This window comes from Sycon ciliatum, chromosome 4 (assembly GCF_964019385.1).
Source record: "Sycon ciliatum chromosome 4, ocSycCili1.1, whole genome shotgun sequence".
NCBI lineage: Eukaryota > Metazoa > Porifera > Calcarea > Leucosolenida > Sycettidae > Sycon > Sycon ciliatum.
The window spans coordinates 16,930,122-16,949,853 of record NC_088646.1 but is presented as its reverse complement, the minus strand read 5'-3'; the positions used below and the strand labels follow the sequence as shown (position 1 = coordinate 16,949,853).

General features: G+C 48.9%; 1 protein-coding gene across 1 annotated transcript; it reads right to left on the bottom strand.

The window, feature by feature from the left end:
- Positions 1–256: 256 nt before the first annotated feature.
- LOC135814728 (SCO-spondin-like) lies at positions 257–19,348 on the bottom strand. Its single transcript, XM_065327897.1, has 18 exons — positions 18,871–19,348; positions 16,543–16,743; positions 14,312–14,473; positions 13,576–13,773; positions 13,094–13,282; positions 12,355–12,537; positions 11,833–12,003; positions 11,234–11,404; positions 10,508–10,684; positions 9,168–9,341; positions 7,855–8,019; positions 7,083–7,253; positions 5,979–6,158; positions 5,587–5,760; positions 5,044–5,211; positions 3,586–3,825; positions 3,172–3,292; positions 257–1,126 (listed from the first exon to the last, which is right to left on the bottom strand). The coding sequence occupies exons 1-18, from the start codon at positions 19,007–19,009 to the stop codon at positions 1,063–1,065; spliced, it is 3,048 nt and encodes a 1,015-aa protein (XP_065183969.1). The 5' UTR covers positions 19,010–19,348; the 3' UTR covers positions 257–1,062.
- Between the last annotated feature and the right edge of the window lie 384 nt (positions 19,349–19,732).

Below are 19,732 nucleotides of genomic sequence, written 5' to 3'. Positions count from 1 at the left end.
GTGTGTATCTCTGCCGCACGTGGGAGTATGTAGAGTGTGCGCTTAGACACAATGTGGACCTGAGAGGCCAATGATAACTTTATGTTGATACGTTGTAGACGACCATACCCTGAACCCTGAATCCTCATCTTTACTGGCCTGGCTCCTCTTGATTCCATTGATTAGTAGCCACGGCCAGGACTGCTTATGTACCTTATTCTGATCATGGCCACTACAGGCAAACATGCACACACAAAGCAATGGCTGCCTGATGCTGTTGAAACTTGAAAGATTATATATTTTGAGATTTTAGTTCTCATCGTCAACAACATTTATTATTATTATTATGCAGTATCTACCAAAAGCTTGAAAGGCTGTACCAATTTTTTTAAAGAATTTGAAGTATTCTGCTATATCTACCTTTCTATGACGAGTCCACAAAGGACGAAGCAATTCTAGGGCTGCAGATTTAATACATTTCTATGAATGTATGCCTAGTTTGTCCGGCTATGTGATAAGTTCATCATAATTGTGCCTTTGAAGTACTTCTTGACAAACGAGAATGTGAGTGAATGAAATGGCCACGTGCAACATGGAGTGCATGTTCAGTCTCCGCCGATACAAGTCTTCACAGTTTGTGCATAACCATGATAACCAGCAGGTCGGGCTGGACTCGCTGTGAGTGGGAGTGCTGGCCGGTGGTGGATAGCATGTGTGTGGGACGGTGGCTACTAGTTTGCTGCACGGAGGTGGAGCCAGTACAGCATGTGGATGATAATGTCAGTCACTGGCCGTGCCGAGAGTCAATTACACATCATGACATGTAGTCATGATGAATGCTACCATCCACTACTAGAGGTTATCATGCAGGAAAATACATTGCTGTACTGTGCACGCTTGCTTTGCATGGGGGAGTGGCAAACTGTTGCTTGCGATCCGGCGCCCCACTCCATACAAACACATCACGTGACAATGACGTAATTAATGACGTAATTGCATAGCCTCTGCATGCAATAGGCTGACAGACATAGCCGGTATCTTGGCCTGATTCACGGCTGGTGAGAAATACAAGCGAGCATCGGCCTAGCACGGCACGATGTGATACACCTGCTTATAGCGAGTTTCTCTTCGGTAGCGTGTAATCGTTCTGCAGGTAAGGGCGGAATACAACGAAAAGAGAGCAAGTCCAGGCGTAAAGAATAAATACCCCAACACTTTATTACAGTCCTGTCTGACTACTCCCTGGTGTCCCCATGTCTGAAAACAGTCTGAAGCACCTTGTACTTCCAGCTAGGGAAATCCCCCAGTGAAGCACATGGGAGATCCCCTTCCACTGTACACCTCCATCCCCTCACACTAAGTCATTGCCCAATGTATGCTGAGAACAACAGATCATAGTGTACAATGCACTTAGTAGGTCGCTTTAAAAAGAGCCTTACAAGAAACCACACAGTCATGTGATCACGTCTTCATGCTAGGAGTAGGCTGAGTATTGTTTGCACACGGTTCACTAGTCACCACTAGTCACCACTAGTCACCACTAGGGCTCACAAAGGCAAGTGCATCACCTCAGTGTCTCTGTACTCTTGGTCCATTTGAGACAGTACAGTGATCCCGGTACGAATGAACAAAAAGTGATTTGGGGATTCTGCATGATAATATCATGTTGCATGCACGTATTGGCAGTGGCGGGAACTGTGCGGAGCATCAGCACAGACAGTATGCTTCTAAGCATGCATAGTGCTGAGTGCCGGCTACGTTTCACTTTGGTCAAACCACCGCGGATGCAATCCATGCGGAAATCTATAGACATGATATGCATAAGAGGCTGCTATACCAAAGGTCAGACAGTATGCTGCGACAGCCAAGTCAAATTCCTGGGAATTTCCCCAAAACAATCAAGCCGGGCAATCATTGTCCAATGCATGTCAGTTGTGTAAGCCAGCGCGCATGCACGTCCAGAATGCATGCTTTGGGCTTGACTAGCGGTGACATGTTGTCACAAATATGTCAAGTACACTCACTAGCTTACTTGACATTATGGCCTCCATATAATGTTATCAACTGTCGCCACCATGAGTTTGACTCGAGGCGCACCACAACACACCACATACACACTAGTATCCGTACGCTGCCGCCAGTATAATAGCCATGCCTTTTTCCGTTATGGGATCACAAATCTGTCCCCCAATGCTCAGCGACCAGTGGCAGTGTGGCAGGTTCGACTACATGTACACACACAGGAGCAAGTTCTGTACCTGTTCCTTAGTTTCTACTCTGCACGACGGCTAGCTTAGCACACTCTGGTCTGAACGTGGCCAGTGACATGTGCTACAATGGACATTGTGTTGTAGACTTTTGTTACCTGACACAGGTCTGCTTTGAGTCATGCAGTGTGTGACTCGATTGCTAGTCTAAAGTGACCAGCTAGCCTCCATTGCAGCACTTTCCTGCTGCTTTGAGTCATGCAGTGTGTGCCTAGATTGCCAGTATAAAGTGACCAGTTAACGTTAGCCTCCATCACAGCACTTTCCTGTCCCTCAGCTCTGCTGCATCACCCTGACTCTTGTCCTCCTTTCCGTCCTGGCACCGTGCCCATGGCCTCCACCTATGCATGGCATGACCCTCCTCCATCACTGCACATCCTGCCAGCCTTTCAGAGGTCATATGAACGATGTCATGGCATGCTCTACAGTATCCTCCAAGTATTGCACTGATGCCAAACCAATGCTTGTGCTGCCACTCCATACACAACAACTCAAAATAGGAATGATGTCATCGCTGAACCTCCAGAACATCATCTCGATTCTATCTCTTTCATGTTACGCCAGGTCATCAACTCGGCTTGCGCAACGTGTACGTATGAGATTGCGTGTTTCCGTACAAACTGCCACCAAATATGCACCGTTGGGCAGTCCTTCTGCGAGTTAGAGACACAGACAGCCATGGATCACTTTCAAGTGAGTGCCAGGACTACTGGGGATTGAGCCACTGCAAGGCACTGCAAGGGACCTGGACCTCGTTGTAACCTGTCCAGGTAGGGATCAGAGATATCCGAGTCATGCGTTTAACCCTGTGTGGCGAGTCATGATTCTAGTACTGCATGGATGACTTGTGCAGATAGCAGCGGTGCGAAACGTACTGGTAACAAGAAAACCATGCAGTGTATGCATACATGTACATCAGACTAACCGGTATCGAGTGCACCGTCTCCAGTAGATGAAGCCGCACTTGGTCGTGAAGCGCTGCTGAACAGACACGGACACCGTGACCTGGAACGGCTGGATTTTCAGTTTGCGAATCGAGCACGCCTCTGTGATCACAGCGGGAATACCACAGCGGGCCAGTGAGATTCTTGTTTGAGCACATTCAGGGGGCGGAATACATAATTATACACCACGATACACTGGTACTGGACACTTTCACTTGGCATGCGCCATCGGCCATGTAACAGTTACGTACCCCTTACTTCTAGCTGCACATTCGGTGATTAACAATCCACCCTAGATATCCTTCCAGTGCTTCTGAGGAGAAACTGAACTTGAAATGGCGCCACCAGAAGGCTTTAAAAACTTGAATGAAAAGTTAGTTCACGCAATAACTCACTTCCCGTCAGGCCTTTATAGACGTGGAAGTTATCTCGTGTACAGTGGCTCAGGGCATGATGATGGTAGTTGTTGACACAGTAGCAGGCCGAGTCGCCGTGCGTTATGACATAGTTGGTGAGGTGCTGGCGACAGCGCTGCGCGCATCGGTGCACGGAGCGCAGCAGCGGGTGCTCGAAGGCAATCTTTGTCATCTTGCCCGTGCCCGGCTGGGCGGCCGAGCAGCCTAGATGCACTTCAGCTGCAGGCACCAACAGCACAGATATGCACATCACATACTTGCCAACCATACCAATTTTCCCGGTATTATACCGAGAAACTACGGTCACTACCGGCATACCGGGGCTTTTTGACTTTGATCGAAAAACTACCGGTATTGGCACTGAACCATGAGTGTTCATAAAAAAGGTTGTCTTTGTGGTGTGACGATCAAGTTGCACATGCGGCCCTGCATTTCACAGAATCACACATGTAAGGGCGATCTGACAAAAAAGAAACTCTGGTTTTGGTTCCGCAATGAGCAATGGGTTAGAAATGAATAAAAAGAAAGAAAAAAGTTGCCCCAAAACTGCAGAAAATACCCAAAAATTATCAAAAATTGTCCAAAATAAGAAAAAATGGCCGAAATTGGCGAAAAACAGGAAAATAAAGGAAATGAGAGAAAATGAAGGGAAACGGGGTGTGTGACTAAGGGATTTGCTTTGGCTGGGTTGGCAAGTATGACATCAACATATGCTCACATACAGGCCTGCCAGAACCGGTCCGGTTGGTCAGGTCATCTCAGGACCAACCTTTTGGCCACCAACAAGTGTTATTTGCTGGGGATGAAACGTGCACCTGTCATTATCATACACAAAGTACGAAAGGCCATGTTACTACAGGACCAGTCAGAAACTCCCTCCGACGGTCCTGATATAGCACTCATTGATGATGACTGCACCATAGCTTAGTGGTAGAGCATCGCTGGCAGTAAGCGAGGGTCTGTGGTTCGAGTCCTGGTGATGTCGTCCGGGCTAATTTGTTTCTTCAGACTTTTCCCGTTTGCAACTTTCCTTAAAACTAATGAACAGAACTCTCTGTTTTAACACCATCACATGTCACAACTCAGTTCACACTCATTCAAGCATGACAACCTGGTCCCGCAAATTGTCAACCCCATTGCATCCGTTTCCTTGTAACTCACCTGAGTTTCATAATTTCGAGCAACTTCCGAACGTAGCTGCTGGATTTGCCATTTCAAGCATGGACAATTTGGTGACGAATAAAACTACTTCGAAGTACTTCTGGTTCTGAACCAAATCATCATTTTTGCTCCAACAGTTCACAAAAGCACAATAGCCGCCAAACATTACGGATGACTATAAGTGGTCTATGCATACCCAAAGGTCCTCAAAGCTTGCTGACAAGTCCTCGGAGTTATCGTATTTTCTCCCAATTATACAGCGTGCTAGTAGCTTACTCTTGCAAGGCACTGAAGAAGTGCAGAGTGCTGTCTGATAGTTGCTGCCAGCACATGGCTGTCCGCCATGCTCTGGAGGCTGGCATGTCCTGCTCCGAGACTTCAATCCTTGTCCGCAGAGAGCATCGCATGGGGACCACCTTCCCCAGCTATGCCAGTAACCGTCCACTGTGGAGGCACACCATTGACAACACATACACATACACACATTACACTCATACTTCGTTTATCAGTGGAGGAACACCATTGACAACACATCCACATACATACATTACACTCATACTTTGTTTATCATGCATTTTGACGGGGAAAGGACATATATTACAGCATACATGTATGACATCACCATTACCACAAAAAGCCTGTGACAAAAGAGTAGCAATATTTACACTGAAACGTGCCCAAAAGGGTGCCCGGTAGACTTAAGTTACGGGCCCGTAACTTCAGTGTCCGGTTAGCCAAGGTATGAGTGTATTAGCCAACTATGAGCTATACATGTCCAGAACGCATACATACTTCACATCATTGGGGCTAAGAACCTACCAGCGCACGGAGGTTCAGTACAGTGCTTGATCCGCTGAGAAGATCCAGGACATAGACGTCCATCGTGTTGTGGCGCAGGGTTGGTGCAGTTGCGGTATCTCAGTTTGAAGCCCTGCACGCCACATGTCTCGGAGCAGTGCGACCACTCCGTCCAGTTCGTCCATCCTCCGTCAACTGTCATAGCACACACAAGTATCCCGCAAGGCTATCACAATGTCCGAGTAAGCACTGCACGCATGCACATGTGAATCAAGTTGATGAACAGCCCATTGAATGCTGCACTGAAGTTTACAGTTCGCTCGGTAATACTAGGTCAGTTATCAAATACCAATATATGCACGCATGCACCCAGATCTAACGTTAAAATCAGACTTGATTGCCTCAGCACATACTTGGACATGGTACTTGTGTTGTACAGTCCCTTATCTCCACAGCCGGTCCAGGGCAGGGTGTGCCACCATTCTGCGGATACGGATTGTTACAGTGGCGACGTTTACTTTGAATTCCGCCATCAGCTCCACAGGACACCGAGCAGTCCGACCAGTCTTCCCAAACCGACCAATCTCCATGCACTGCTCACACAGTCACCATGATCACAGATACACATTCACAGGCACCATGGTCAAACACACACATTCACAGCCACATACCGTATTTCCCCGATTATAAGTCGCACCTTCTTACACTAAAATTCAGGGTAAAAAAGGGGGTGCGACATACAATCGAGCATGACTTACTACTGAAGTGAATAATATCGCAACAAAATTGCTCAAACCTGAAAATGGGGATGCGACTTATAATCGAGTGCGACTTAAAAAAATACGGTACACAGTCACATATTCACAGTCACCATGATGAAACACAGACATATGCACCGCCCGAGTCAGTCACAGTCACCATGATCACAGACACACAGACACACAGACACATGCATATGCATCATGCACAGACACATACACACAGGGGGAAAGCATCATCGAGAGGTTGAGCTGCACGTGGATTTTGACGTGACGCGAAAGTTCAGCTCGCGTTATTTGTCTTGCACGTTTGAAAACAACGCGAGTGACCTGCAGCTCACGTCGAAATTTGGAGTTTTACACCCAATTTGACGTGAAATTGCGCGTCACGTCAGAACTAACGTGCAGCTTAACCTCTCTAATGACTATGAATAGATGACATACACACATAGCGATATGGAAAGGCACATGCTCAAGTCAACGACGAGGCAAAAACGATGTGCACAGTGCACACCACCCACACACTGCCCCCGTGACGCACCACCAACACAACATCCACACCACCGCCCAAACCACCCTCCTCCCCCCCCCCCCCCCCCACCCCACACACACCACCCAGCCGCCCAAACCGCCCACCCACACACCGCCCACACACTCACCGTGACATTTTATCTATTTACACCGTATCTTGAGCAATGCATGCACATGACCAACATATACGTGTTCTTCATGGTTAAAGATTGGTAACGGTGAACCGACCTGGGCAAGGCTGAACATTGCAGATCTTCACTTCCTCTGAGCTTCCACTGCACGGATATCCACCAAAGCGAGGAGATGGACTGCTGCAGTCACGGGAACGCGACCGCACACCGGAGCCACACGTCACGGAGCAGTCCGACCAGTCCTTCCACTCAGACCAGTTGCCATGCACTGAGGATTTAAAATACCACACAAAGCACAGTGGCACAAACACATGCACATGGACACATGCACATGGACACACGCACACACACATACGCGCGCACACATCAACATTGTCATTTTCAAACACACGTATTGGCCGGAAGGAGGGCAATGGGACTCAATGACAGGTGGCTGCTTCAGGAAGCACCACTTTGTCACCCTCTCAGTCCAATGATCAAACTCCCGGTGGACCCAACAGTTGTAATCAGGTGCTGAGCATCGTGTAGACCCCGGCATGGACTACTGGCGTGTAGGGCGCTGTGGAATGGGGTGATGGATGTCAGAATACTATTATACAGCACTGTCAGGTGCCGGAGAACGGAGTCACGGCCAGAGAACGAACAGGCTAGGATTTCACCAAGCACAGCATACCAATGTACACACGGTGACTCGACTTTGCATAGACTGTAGTACGTGAAAATAGGAATGGCCTGGGCTAGGAGGCTGAGCCGCAGGTCTTCGCCAACCGACAGTACTGGTACTGTAAGACAAAAGCCTGGAGTGTGCTGCACATGCACCCAACTGAACATGCTCTGTAATGCCAACATGTGCATTGAGTTAAAGTTACCAGGACATTGCTGAACATTGCACTCTCGTTGCTCTTGAGCTGCACCGACGCACACCAGTCCTCCATTGCTGGGCGCAGAGCAGTCTCGATGACGCTGCTGTGTACCACTGCCACAGCTGACACTGCACTCCGTCCACGCCTTCCATGCAAACCACCTACCGTTGACTGCACACGGCAAACACACACACACACACACACACACACACACACACACACACATACATACACACACACACGCACGCACGCACACACACACACACACACACACACACACACACACACACACACGCACACACACACACACACACACACACGCACAGTGTAATGCATGTACCACACATTGCTCTCTTTAGAATAGCATATAGATGGTCCTGCTTTGGGGCCGCTGACTTAGCACAATAAAAAAAACTGCCGCTGGTGCTGCATAGGTTGTCTACTTGACTATACGTCTATCAGGTTCACCTGTACGGGCAGCGGACTAGGGAAAACACAACTCTCATCCTAGATATCCGTCTCAATCAATGAGATACTGTAAAGCGTGACATTTTCGCGGCGTTATTAGTTCACGTTTTCAGAATCCGGACAGGTTTGCGAGGTTTTAATTTTGCGATTGCAGAATGGCATTCTTGCTAAACCTGTGGCATTCTTGCTAAACCTTTCATGGATCTCCTTTTCGCGCTGTCTAAATTTCGCGATTTCCAAACGGTCGCGAATTTCGCAGAAATTAGACCATGGCAATAATTTCACGGTTTACAGTATCCGTCTCAACCAATACCAGGCTGTATGCGCTGGGTAAAACACTAAACAGCCGGGCCCTGGTCACTGCCCCCCCCCCCCCTGCAGTGCAGGATACAGAGGTTATGCGATTACATCATCAGTGTTGATGCCTTGGCAAAGTCTCTGCACAGCGCACGCTAGCGATGCACTAGCGACTCACTGTCATGTACCCGTGTGCCCATGACTGAGCAGTTCCGCTGTACGCTTAGCACCCATAAGAGATTTCGGAAATCTGCCGACTCGTCATTATGACGTCTCTCACATAACCTCTATAGATGGGCATAGAAACGATTACTTGGCTCACCCGTATTAGCCTGAACGGGGTTTCTCGGCACTGTGACTTCTGCCAGTGGTGGTGAGACTTGTCCACTCACCCCCACCGCTAGGCGCTGCACCTACCGCTAGGGTTTACCGGGTGTTAGCGGCCGTCGGGAGTTCCCTTTGGGAATGGACAAGATGATTTACTCTTTTTGTTTGTATTAGCCTGAACCCCTCCCAGAGTGATTTTTATTCCCTGGATTAGCCTATAATGTTACCTGGGCATGGTTGCTCTGAGCTGCATAGCTGCAAGCGGGTGCTCTCTCCACGGCACGAATCGCCGCCAAAGCTGGGCGACGGTGCGGTGCAGGTGCGCATTTCCTCGCCAAAGCCCGTGCCGCAGGTCACCGAGCAGCTTGAGCTGGTATTCCATTCCGACCATCCGCCGTGTACTGGCGCCGCCGGGGACGGGAACACAGAAGTGAGAAAGAGAGGCACACCAAGTTTGAATACAAGCAAGCAACATGTTTAACCTATTGCAGCATACGTTGAAGTACATGCAAGTTGAACTACAGTGAAACCTGTCTAAGGCGATCCCTCAAGGGACGAGAAAAAGTGGTCGCCATGGCCAGGTGGTCTTCATATCCAGGTTCAGTGGGTCACGTGACCATATCCACATGTGATACATCAGTTTGATCAGTGTATTGCAGTGCACACACCTCCTATGCTACTCTAGCACGACTCATGTGCCTGGCCTGGGGTCCTCAGACCTGTCAAGTGGTGTGCATGCACCATGCACATCTACACTTCCTGCACTGATGTGTAGATCTACCATGCATGGTGCACCATGTAATAGTGGATACGTACATTGTGCATTTACATGTACTAGCACTGTGCAACGCGGTCGCGGATGGGTGGTCGTCGTCTGTCGTGTTGAGCGAGTGGTCGCCTTATCCGAGCTGTTTTGAATGTGAATGCGTCCGTGACAAGGAAAAGTGGTCGCCATATCCGAGTGGTCGCCATTACAGGTTTTAGTGTACTTAAAAGTAGGACATGATGCATCTACTACTGTTGTAAGCATGGCAGGTGCAACACTTCCTCAGCCAACTTTGTTTTTGAACACAATTATATAGCCGGTTGTAAAGTGGATGTACAAGCTTTACTTTCAGTGCTGTTGTTGCTTTAAGCAGGGAGTGGTGCTTTCTTGCAGGCCCAAGCTTGCCGAGTAGAGGGTTTGGCAGGCTGCTTGTATGCGCTGGATGGCTAACTATGTTGGCAGCAGAGCTAGTGTTGTGACTACCAGACTGTACATATTTGTATCACTTTCAAAAGTTAGCCACTAATAGCCAGACACCGCAAGGGTGTCATTTTTGAACAAGAACTATGTCCAGAAATGGACTGGTAAAGGAAAGCGATATTCTGTCCTGGACAAGTGTCCTTCCTGCAGGACAATTATCTGTTCAGGCTATCATTTTGGAACCAAATTACCCCAACTTTGAAAGAGATCCTTTCAGTGATGGTCAGTGGAGTACCGTGACAAAAGAGGAAAAAACCAACAGATCCCCAATACGGATGCGGGGACTACCTACTGTGGTATTACTGATGATTGATGACTCACCTGGACAAGAAATGTTTGTACTGCATGTGCGTGTCAGCAGCTGCGGGCCGTCACATGGCCTTCCGCCATTGCTCGGCACTGGATTGGTGCAGGTACGGAACATCACCCTCTGCCCATCGCCGCACGTCTTTGAGCAGCCCACAACCAGAGGCAACCAGTCTGACCAGCCGCCATCGACTAAACATCGGGCAAACACAGTTGGCAAGACATGGTCCAATGTACAGCAACATCAGTTACTGTGATCATGTGTCTGGGAACTTGATTTAGCAGTGTCCGAATATACATGTATAGCATAGTCTGGATATGCATGTATAGCCGTGTATGCTGTGTTGTCAGTATGATCCATGCTCTGCTGAACAACATCAACAACAACAACAAAGTACGGAACATTGCTTGTAGCCCGGCGCCAGACATGGCTGTAAGCAATAGTGCACATCGTGCATAGCATTCCAACGGGCAGTGCTAGTTGTCATCAGTACACCGTACTTTATGTGTACAGAAGAATGCCACACACCCTCCAACATCTCCCTTGGAATTGGTAGCTGCTGGTTAGGTGCTGAAAGGCCATCATTGGTCTTCAAGTTTCAGTGTACTTTGCAACAAAGTTTAAACCACCACACACAACAATACCTACTTGTACTTGGCTAGTAGTTCATGCAGCAGCAGCAGCAGCAGCAGCAGACACGCCAAGACTCTATACATGATCTAACATTGCATGACAGTCACCTGAGCATGGCTTCCTACGACAAGGCTCGACCAGCTGATGTGGTCCCGGGCAGTATCGGCCACCGTGGATTGGAGTGGGATTGTTGCAATCACGACGCTGGATGAGAATTCCAAATCCGCATGTCTGGCTGCAGTCACTGATGTTCTCCCACTCACTCCAACCTCCATGAACTGTAGAAACGTAACAGCAACAATAACAGACATGGTGAAAATCACATTGGAAAGGTGTCACGTGCTGTGCATGTAACAGCCACGGGGGATACGATGAATGAAATATTGCACTTGCATGCGGGCAATGCCAGCTCCGATCTACACTCATCAGTGACTGGTGCCGTTTGTCCAGATACCATCTGGTACTGCGCGCACACTCGGATACTATTTCATAATTATCTGGATTGGACGCGCACTAAGAGACTGACTTTGAAACATCACAGTGAATGTACGCTGTGCATACAAATGGTATCGTCGCACTATCTGACTGCATATTATCTCGTTACTTTGGTGGGCTGTTGGTCATAACACGTAACGATAGGTCCTTTTCTCTTTACATATTACTATTGGCTCAACATCCGACTTTTTAATCAGTAGATTCATCTTACCTGGACAATGTGCATCAAGACATTGGCCCACCTGAATGCCGAGACCAGTGCAGTTTAGACCGCCATACATGGGAACAGGATTGTCACATGACCTGCTGCGTGAGAATGTACCCAGGCCACACGTGCTGGAGCACACTGTCCAAGGCGTCCAGTCCGACCAGATACCATCAACTGCAAGGGACACGATCACCAGAGCATTACCCGAGAATCATGCCGCAATGCTGCTCAGTAAATACTAACGGATTGCTACATTGGCATGGATTTAAAATCCGGTGCCGCCGATGTCATTGACCATTACACTGGCTATGTAAGCATAACGCTCGGGCCTGCGGGGCAGCTTGGGTGGATAGTAATGCTGCAGTAGAGTGTGCTTGCAGTACTTGGCTGGATACAGTGGTTCTCGATTGGGGCTCTGCATGAACGTGTATTTCATCAGGCAACACTGAACAAATCAGACCGATCACGTGCACTACTAAATTGGCAATACAGGCCGGGATACGGCATACGCTGCACTCGGCTCACCTGGGCAAGGTGCCTCCATACAGCTCTGTGTCTGAGTTTCATTCCAGTTGCATTCTTCGCCACCTAGATAGGAATCAGCCATGCTGCAGTTACGAGTGCGATACCTCTCACCCATGCCGCACTCCGCAGAGCAGTTGGACCAGTCGTCCCAGACAACAGGGACCTGTTCCAATAATCTCTCAACTGGATGACGACAACAGGGAGAAAGAAATGTGGTATTTTGACTCAGTTTTGTTCCAAGACAAGTACCTACCTGGACTTCTACAAACTCAGTTTTCAAGTTTACGACGTCATATCCACCAGGCCATAGGAGCTGTGGGTACCCTGTGCTATCCATGCAAGAAGGCATATATGCCCGTTCAATCGGTGCGTCAACCGTGACAACGAAACTGAACTGAACACTCGTGTCGCAGCATCGTCAACACACACGCACACATGCCTGCATGCAGCCGCATTCAGTGTCATGTCAGTGGCACAACAGTAGCCACCGCCGCAGGACACATATGCATGCACCAGGATAGTGTACCGGCAACTAGGCCAGTTCAAGTCCACTCACAACTCCATTTAGGATGATAAGGTACATACGGCAATATGATATTGGGCATAGCGGCAACATAATTGGTATCCTAATCTGAACCTTGAAGTTCATGCAAGTTCGCAAGCATACAACATAGCGCATGCTACAGTGCCGCCACACTGTACATGTACTGGGTCTTGTAGTCATACGCATGGTGCTTACTTTCACAGATGGTGTTTGGCCGGCATTCCCTGACCTCCACACTCTGCCCCACACACGGCTTGCCACCGCTCTCCGGTTCGGGATTGTTACACGGGCGCTGCCGCTCCTGCACGCCGACGTCCTCGGGTTTCTCCTGACAGGAAATAGAGCACGGTGTCCAGCCAAGCCAGTCTCCCCAACCTCCATCACCTATTTGATACAGCGTGACCAGCATGGGATAATGGCAATGGCAATGTCAACGATGACAATGACAAAACCATCAGAGGATGTATACTGAGCCAAACCCATGATGCACAAAGGCAATACCTTTTTAAAGACTATAAGACAGATGTTTTTTTTAATGATCCTTATTGAGCATCATAGTAATGGCGCTGTTCTGCATTGTGACACCCAACATTATGCCAAATTTCAAGACCATCCAAATTCCAAAGTGCACTGACAAGATACGGGCTGTGTTAGCCGACTGTGCATGGCATTCTTACGTCTGCACGTTGCAGCCTTTCCAGTCCAGACAGCCTGTCCGTTGTGCTTCGTGCAGCGAATGTCAGAGTTGCCCTGCAGGCTGTAGCCAGTGCGACATGAGAACTCGGCTCTGGTTCCGGCACGGCGGGTGCGTCCGGGCGGTGAGAACACCACAAAGCCATTCTCAGGTGCAGCGGGATGGTCTTCACATTTCAGTACTGTGTGAGCAAGCGGGTGCAAGCAGACACAGAGAGGGCGTGTGAGCACCAACTATGTTACTTGTTAGACAAACTAACTTGAGAGTTATGTTCATTGCATTAATTGAGAGACACTTTTTTTAAACAAGTCAAACCAACTATACTCGGAATCATGCAAACCCTTGTACATGCCATGCACACTGGACTAACAAAGTAAGAGTGAGTTCACATAGATTATGTATGAGCATCTTATAACTACACACACAGGACTGGGGCATAGCAGGGAGCTTTACCTTCCAGCACAGTACGTATAACTGCTAGAAAGCGACTCGGAAGTCCTTAGAGTGCTCTACAAGCTATAGACCAAACAGTGCGGCTTTAGGTATTGATATGCAGTATAGCTACACGTATTCAGTCCAAAGACTATCAGTCCATGATCAATCAGTCAAATCAGCCACATAATTCCAGGGGGGTTTCTTATTAGCACAATAACTTCTGTGTATATACCGTACGACAGTTACCGTGAGACCAATGAAATGATTATGATTCAAACACTTACTCTTGCACTTGGGAAAGTCGTTCAATGGACGCCATAGGCCGCTGATGCATGTCTTGTTGCGTGGTCCGATCAGCCTGTGCGCGTCGCCACAGTGAAACTCCACACTGGCGTGCTTGTCTATCACGTACCCATGCACTGGGATGGGGTGACGCGGGCAGCTATCTGTACACACCGCAAAACACACCACCACCCCAGGGCACATAGCCGCTAAGCGAACTGGGAACGTACCGTGAAGAGGAGCACCACACCCACCCGTGATGTGAGTTTTCTCCGTCGGTGGACCCCATAGAAAGGGTGTCCAGAGTTGCAAACTCTTGAAAGCTTATTTAAGATCTTGGTTGTACATGTAGCTGGAACTGCCTGCATTCAGGGCATGGATATCATGCTCGTAGATCCGGATTCTTCCATCTCCGGCGCCTTCCATCTCTGGCGCCAAACACACCACTGCAACAAATCTTCCACCTACACCCGCACAGCCACGATTCAAGTTGGCTTCAATTCAGTGTTCCGAGTCGATGATTTTTCAACCTACCTTGCATAAGTTACATTGACAAAAGAAGTCACCATGTGCAATGGTATGGTCTCTTATCCACCTTCAAGTGCACAGAAAATCATGGTGATGAAATAGATCAGTCTATACTGGCACATGTAACACTGAGTGTAAACCCTGATGGAGCACACGGTGTAGACAGTGGCTACTTCACTGAGAAGCTAGAAGTCGATCTGATAACCACATACACTGACGTACACTACGCATACTGAAGACGTGCGAGGCTGCGTGATCATTGCGGCAACAACAAAACATGTAGGAATATGAGGAAGTGTTGTGAAGTTCTCTTTCTCCCCTAAGCCGACCATGATGTATAGAATCAGACATGGATGTCAGGGCAGTATCGTTGATTCAGGCCCGAGAGCGGCCCAAGGCCGAAGGCCGCAGGCCGCTCGAGGGCCGGAATCAACGATACCTGCACTGACATCCATGTCTGATTGTATTTCACACTGCCACCCACGCAGGACAGCACAAGCGAAAACCACAACGCTCTCCTCAGTAGAACGTGCACGTGCAAGCGCACCCGCAGCATGCTAGCAGCGCAAACAAAGCCACTGTACTGCACTAATCTGCATAAATCGAACTTGAAATACATCAACTAGAAACACCGAGTGCCTGCCTTCCCAAGTTCTCAAGTCCTTTATAGCATTCGTTGCACAACAATGGCAGAAACTCACAAGCTGAAGTTCCACGTCCGTGCGCTCTCGGGCAAGCCGTCGAGCGCACGGCTGAAGTTTCGTTCTGAAGTTTCGTTCTGAAGTAAGCTCCGTGCGCTCTCGGGCAAGCCCTCGACCGCGCGCACGGTACGGCTGAAATTTCGTTCTGAAGTTTCAGCTCATAAAGTTTCAGGTCCTGAAGTTCCGCTCCATGCGCTCTCAGCTCTCAGTTCTGAAGTTTCATGTCGACCAAGGTGAAGTTTCATCTTTTGTTGATTCAGGTCATCTCAAGGAAGGTGAGGTTTCAGGCCCTCGAGCAGCCCTCGACCGTCGACGAGAGAGAGTACGGACCTGAAGCTCACAAGCTGAGTCCTCCACGTCCCCGACCACCACCCCTAGGAGTGCCTTCCTTTTATACCTTCATCCCGTCGTGCTCAGTTTCACCTCCACACGCTCTCGGGACGTGCTGATTGGTCAAGGACCTGAATAGCACGGCATGTATGTCGAATATACCCATGGCCATGTGTGAATATACCCATGTGTGAATATACCCATGTGTGAAAATACCCATGTGTGAATTCATTCATTCATGCCCTCCTACCATGTGTGAATATACTCATTCACACATGGTAGGAGGGCATGAATGATCACGTGATGGGGTGTACAGCGCGGTGCATGGTAGTAGACGTGGCTGGCAGGGCATGATCAGAGGTTCATGCCCAGCCTGTGACCGCTCTGATTGGGTCAAACCGTGGCAACGATCACGTGGCAAGTGTGAAGATATAATTAACATGTAGCTGGCACTTGACAGTTCTCTCACCCAATCTGGTTATCAGCGTTGTCCCCAGATTTACATGAAAGGCCGGAACAAAGCATCCCGTGATAACATTTACTCTGCTTCTGCATTTCCCCAATCAAGGATTATTCAAGTTGAACACTGGGTGTCACATACAGTTCAGTCATTCACGCATTTCATAGACTATTCATTGTGAGTTATCAGCCTACGTTAGTGCCAAGTTACGCACCTTCCGGCTTGAAAGTCTGGCAGAGCAGCTGATGGCATCCACGCACGCACGTACACAGCTGTCCCGCTCCACACTGGCCGTCCGACAAGCAGAAGTTGCTGTCCACCGGGCATATGTCCGACCCCTCCTGGTTCCTGCAGGCGGCTGCAAGCGCATCCAGCAGCTTTGAGTCGGCACCAACATCTTGTCCTACTTCCGCATCTGCCAAGCAATCACAGGCATGCACCGGAGAGAATCAGCGCGATGGTGTCACTTGAAAGCAGCGGGTCAAACTGCATGGCTACTATACAGGTATCATAGTCTAGCAGTCAGAGGCAGAGCTGCATTAGCTGTGTGCTATTGTCCGCTATAGGAACTTGCCTAAGCCAGTGCAGGACTGCAGGGCTTCACTGTGTTGGCTGTAGTACCCGCCGCAGGCTATTCACCTGGCGTCTATCACAGGACAATGTGACTTGCACACTGTTGAAGGGGCTATAAAGCTTGAATGATTTGCCTGCACTTCTTTTGCTGTGTCTTCTGTTTGTACCCCCCCCCCCCCCCCTGCCTGTCCTGTGGTCCTGTGGTCTTTCGGTCAATCTCAGATGTACATGTACTTCCTGTGCTAATGCACGTATACATAATGCACATATACATAATGCACATATACATAATGCACGTATACCATGTATACAGTGCAGTACTTGTATCGCACCGCTAGAGTTGTCCACCCCATTTTTTTTAAGGGGAAGTTAAGGCAAAAATCAAAATTTCACCAGTTGTAGTCTTCGGGGTGCTGAGTCGAATGGTCTTGGTCCGAGAAAGCTGAGACGCTCCCTTCCTACTTGAATCCCAATCGAACTCGCGCACTTCCACCGAAACTGGGTGACTGCGCCCTACTAGATGGGGATTTGTATGCAAACTGTCACTAAAAGCGCCATTGCGTTCTTATAAAAGCACGGATGACCGCGATTGGCCCATATGTTGTAGTCTTTTGGACGCTGAGTCGACTGGTTTTGGTCCGAAAAGGCTGCGATGCAGCGTTCCTCCTTTATTCCCAATCGAACATGGTCGAACAAGTGGTCACGTGCTGCTGCGTACACCAGTCACCTGGTCACCGTGCCTGCAGGATACAACTTACTAGCCTGTTTGACCTTTTTTGGGTGCAGTCCTGTCACTCGAGTTGAACTCGAGTTGAACCTTGGTGTGAAAGTTGTCGCCTGCTGGCGTGGTGACCAGGTGATTTGGGCACCCAGGAGCACGTGACCGCTTGTTCAACCATGTTTGATTGGGAATAAAGGAGGAACGCTGCATCGCAGCCTTTTCGGACCAAAACTAGTCGACTCAGCGTCCAAAAGAGTACAACATATGGGCCAATCGCGGTCATCCATGCTTTTATAAGAACGAAATGGCGCTTTTAGTGACATTTTGCATACAAATCCCCATCTAGTAGGGCGCAGTCACCCAGTTTCGGTGGAAGTGCGCGAGTTCGATTGGGATTCAAGTAGGAAGGGAGCGTCTCAGCTTTCTCGGACCAAGACCATTCGACTCAGCACCCCGAAGACTACAACTGGTGAAATTTTGATTTTTGCCTCAGCTTCCCCTTTAATCAAACCCTTCGTGGTGGTGGTGGTGTGTACGTGTGTGTACGTGTGTGTGTGTGTGTGTGTGTATGTGTGTGTGTGTGTGTGTGTGTGTGTGTGTGTGTGTGTGTGTGTGTGTGTGTGTGTGTGTGTGTGTGTGTGTGTGTGTGTGTGTGTGTGTGTGTGTGTGTGTGTGTGTGTGTGTGTGTGTGTGTGTGTATGTGTGTGTGTGTGTGATAGGGGTCAGGCCGGGCGCTAATCTACATGTACATAACAGTCTAGTCCTCCTTTGCACTTGCACCTGTAGTGCTGTACTGCTAATACTACTACTAGTGATCAGTGTACTATGTACAGTCTATGTACATCTACAGTCATAGACCATGTAGACTCATAATATTATAGTAGTGGCAAGAAGTTCAAGTGTGTGAGTTGTGAACACCAGCACGTGTACTTGCACATGCGTGTTGCAAAAAATAACGAAGCTGAAAAAGTCGGACAGTTCGCACCCAGCCATTATGACATCGAGTGTGCGTTTACTCTAAACCCTTGCTTCAAACAGTCAGAAGATTCTACCAGAGTGTACTTCTAACCAGCAGCTGAGGCTCAGTTGGGAAGGAGCTGCATGCAAGCACACAGCTAACAGTATCGCGGTGTCCACAGGTTGCAATTACTAGTACTATAAGTCACTTTGTGTAGTAAATCTACCTCCTCACAGAGTAACCCAACTATCATGATAATACAGTTTGTAATGACTCTCTTAGCTACTCACTACTAGCCGGAGGAGGCAGCAGTGCCGCAGGATCTCCAACACCCACGAAGTCTTGAGCGCGGACAACAGCAACCGCCGCGGTAAGCACCAATAGTAAGAGCGCGGGAAGCGACTCTCTATTCCGGGCAAACCAGGCCATAGCCAGCGGCTCGTTTGTCCTCGACCAACAGTCCTTTTCAAGAGGGAAAAGCCTCGACTATCACAACCCGATAGGTAAGGCCAAAAATGAAAGAAGAAGAAAAAAACATCCGATACGAATCATACGACTCCGAGTGAGTGAAAGGCAATGCCTGGATTGCTCACGGTTACATTGCGCATGTAGACTACCCTGTGTACTGGCTACTACTGCTGCTGCATTGACGGTCTGTTTCGGATGCGAGAAAACGACGAGCAGCGACATTGAGATAGAGCTAGACTAGAAGAGACAGTAGAGTGACGGCAACATGGCATTGGCTGCTGTCAGATCTCAAACGACGTGCACACAAGCCACGAAGCTGGAGTGCAAAAAGACTGAGACAGCGACCTTACGTTGACGTCTTCACCGTGACTCGGTTGTCTTGTAGATCCACCAGGCACGGGTCTGTCTTCTGCCAGTGATCACGCACGGTGTCAGAAGGGAGTGAGCCTGATCATGACTCCAGCCAGTCGAGGACTGCAAACTACGAGTAACAGTGCGAGCTGATCGCGATGTGAGTGCCTCAAACATATTCCATTATTCGTCGCGTAGCTCAGACTTCGGACTTCACTCAGTTCTGCATGAGTGCGAAGATTGAAGTGCAATGAACCGCGGTTCACTGTCTGTCCGTCTGTCAATATCAAGCAGACAGGTGAACTCATAGCCCCGCGGCTCGGACAAGGATAC

Coding starts and splice junctions, on each gene's coding strand:
- LOC135814728 (XM_065327897.1), bottom strand. CDS start 19,009: ATGGCCTGGTTTGCCCGGAATAGAGAGTCGCTTCCCGCGCTCTTACTA. Junction 10,685..11,233: donor TCGTAGGAAGCCATGCTCAG/GTGACTGTCATG, acceptor CCCGATGTTTAG/TCGATGGCGGCTGGTCAGAC. Junction 8,020..9,167: donor CTCAGAGCAACCATGCCCAG/GTAACATTATAG, acceptor TGCCGTGTGCAG/TCAACGGTAGGTGGTTTGCA.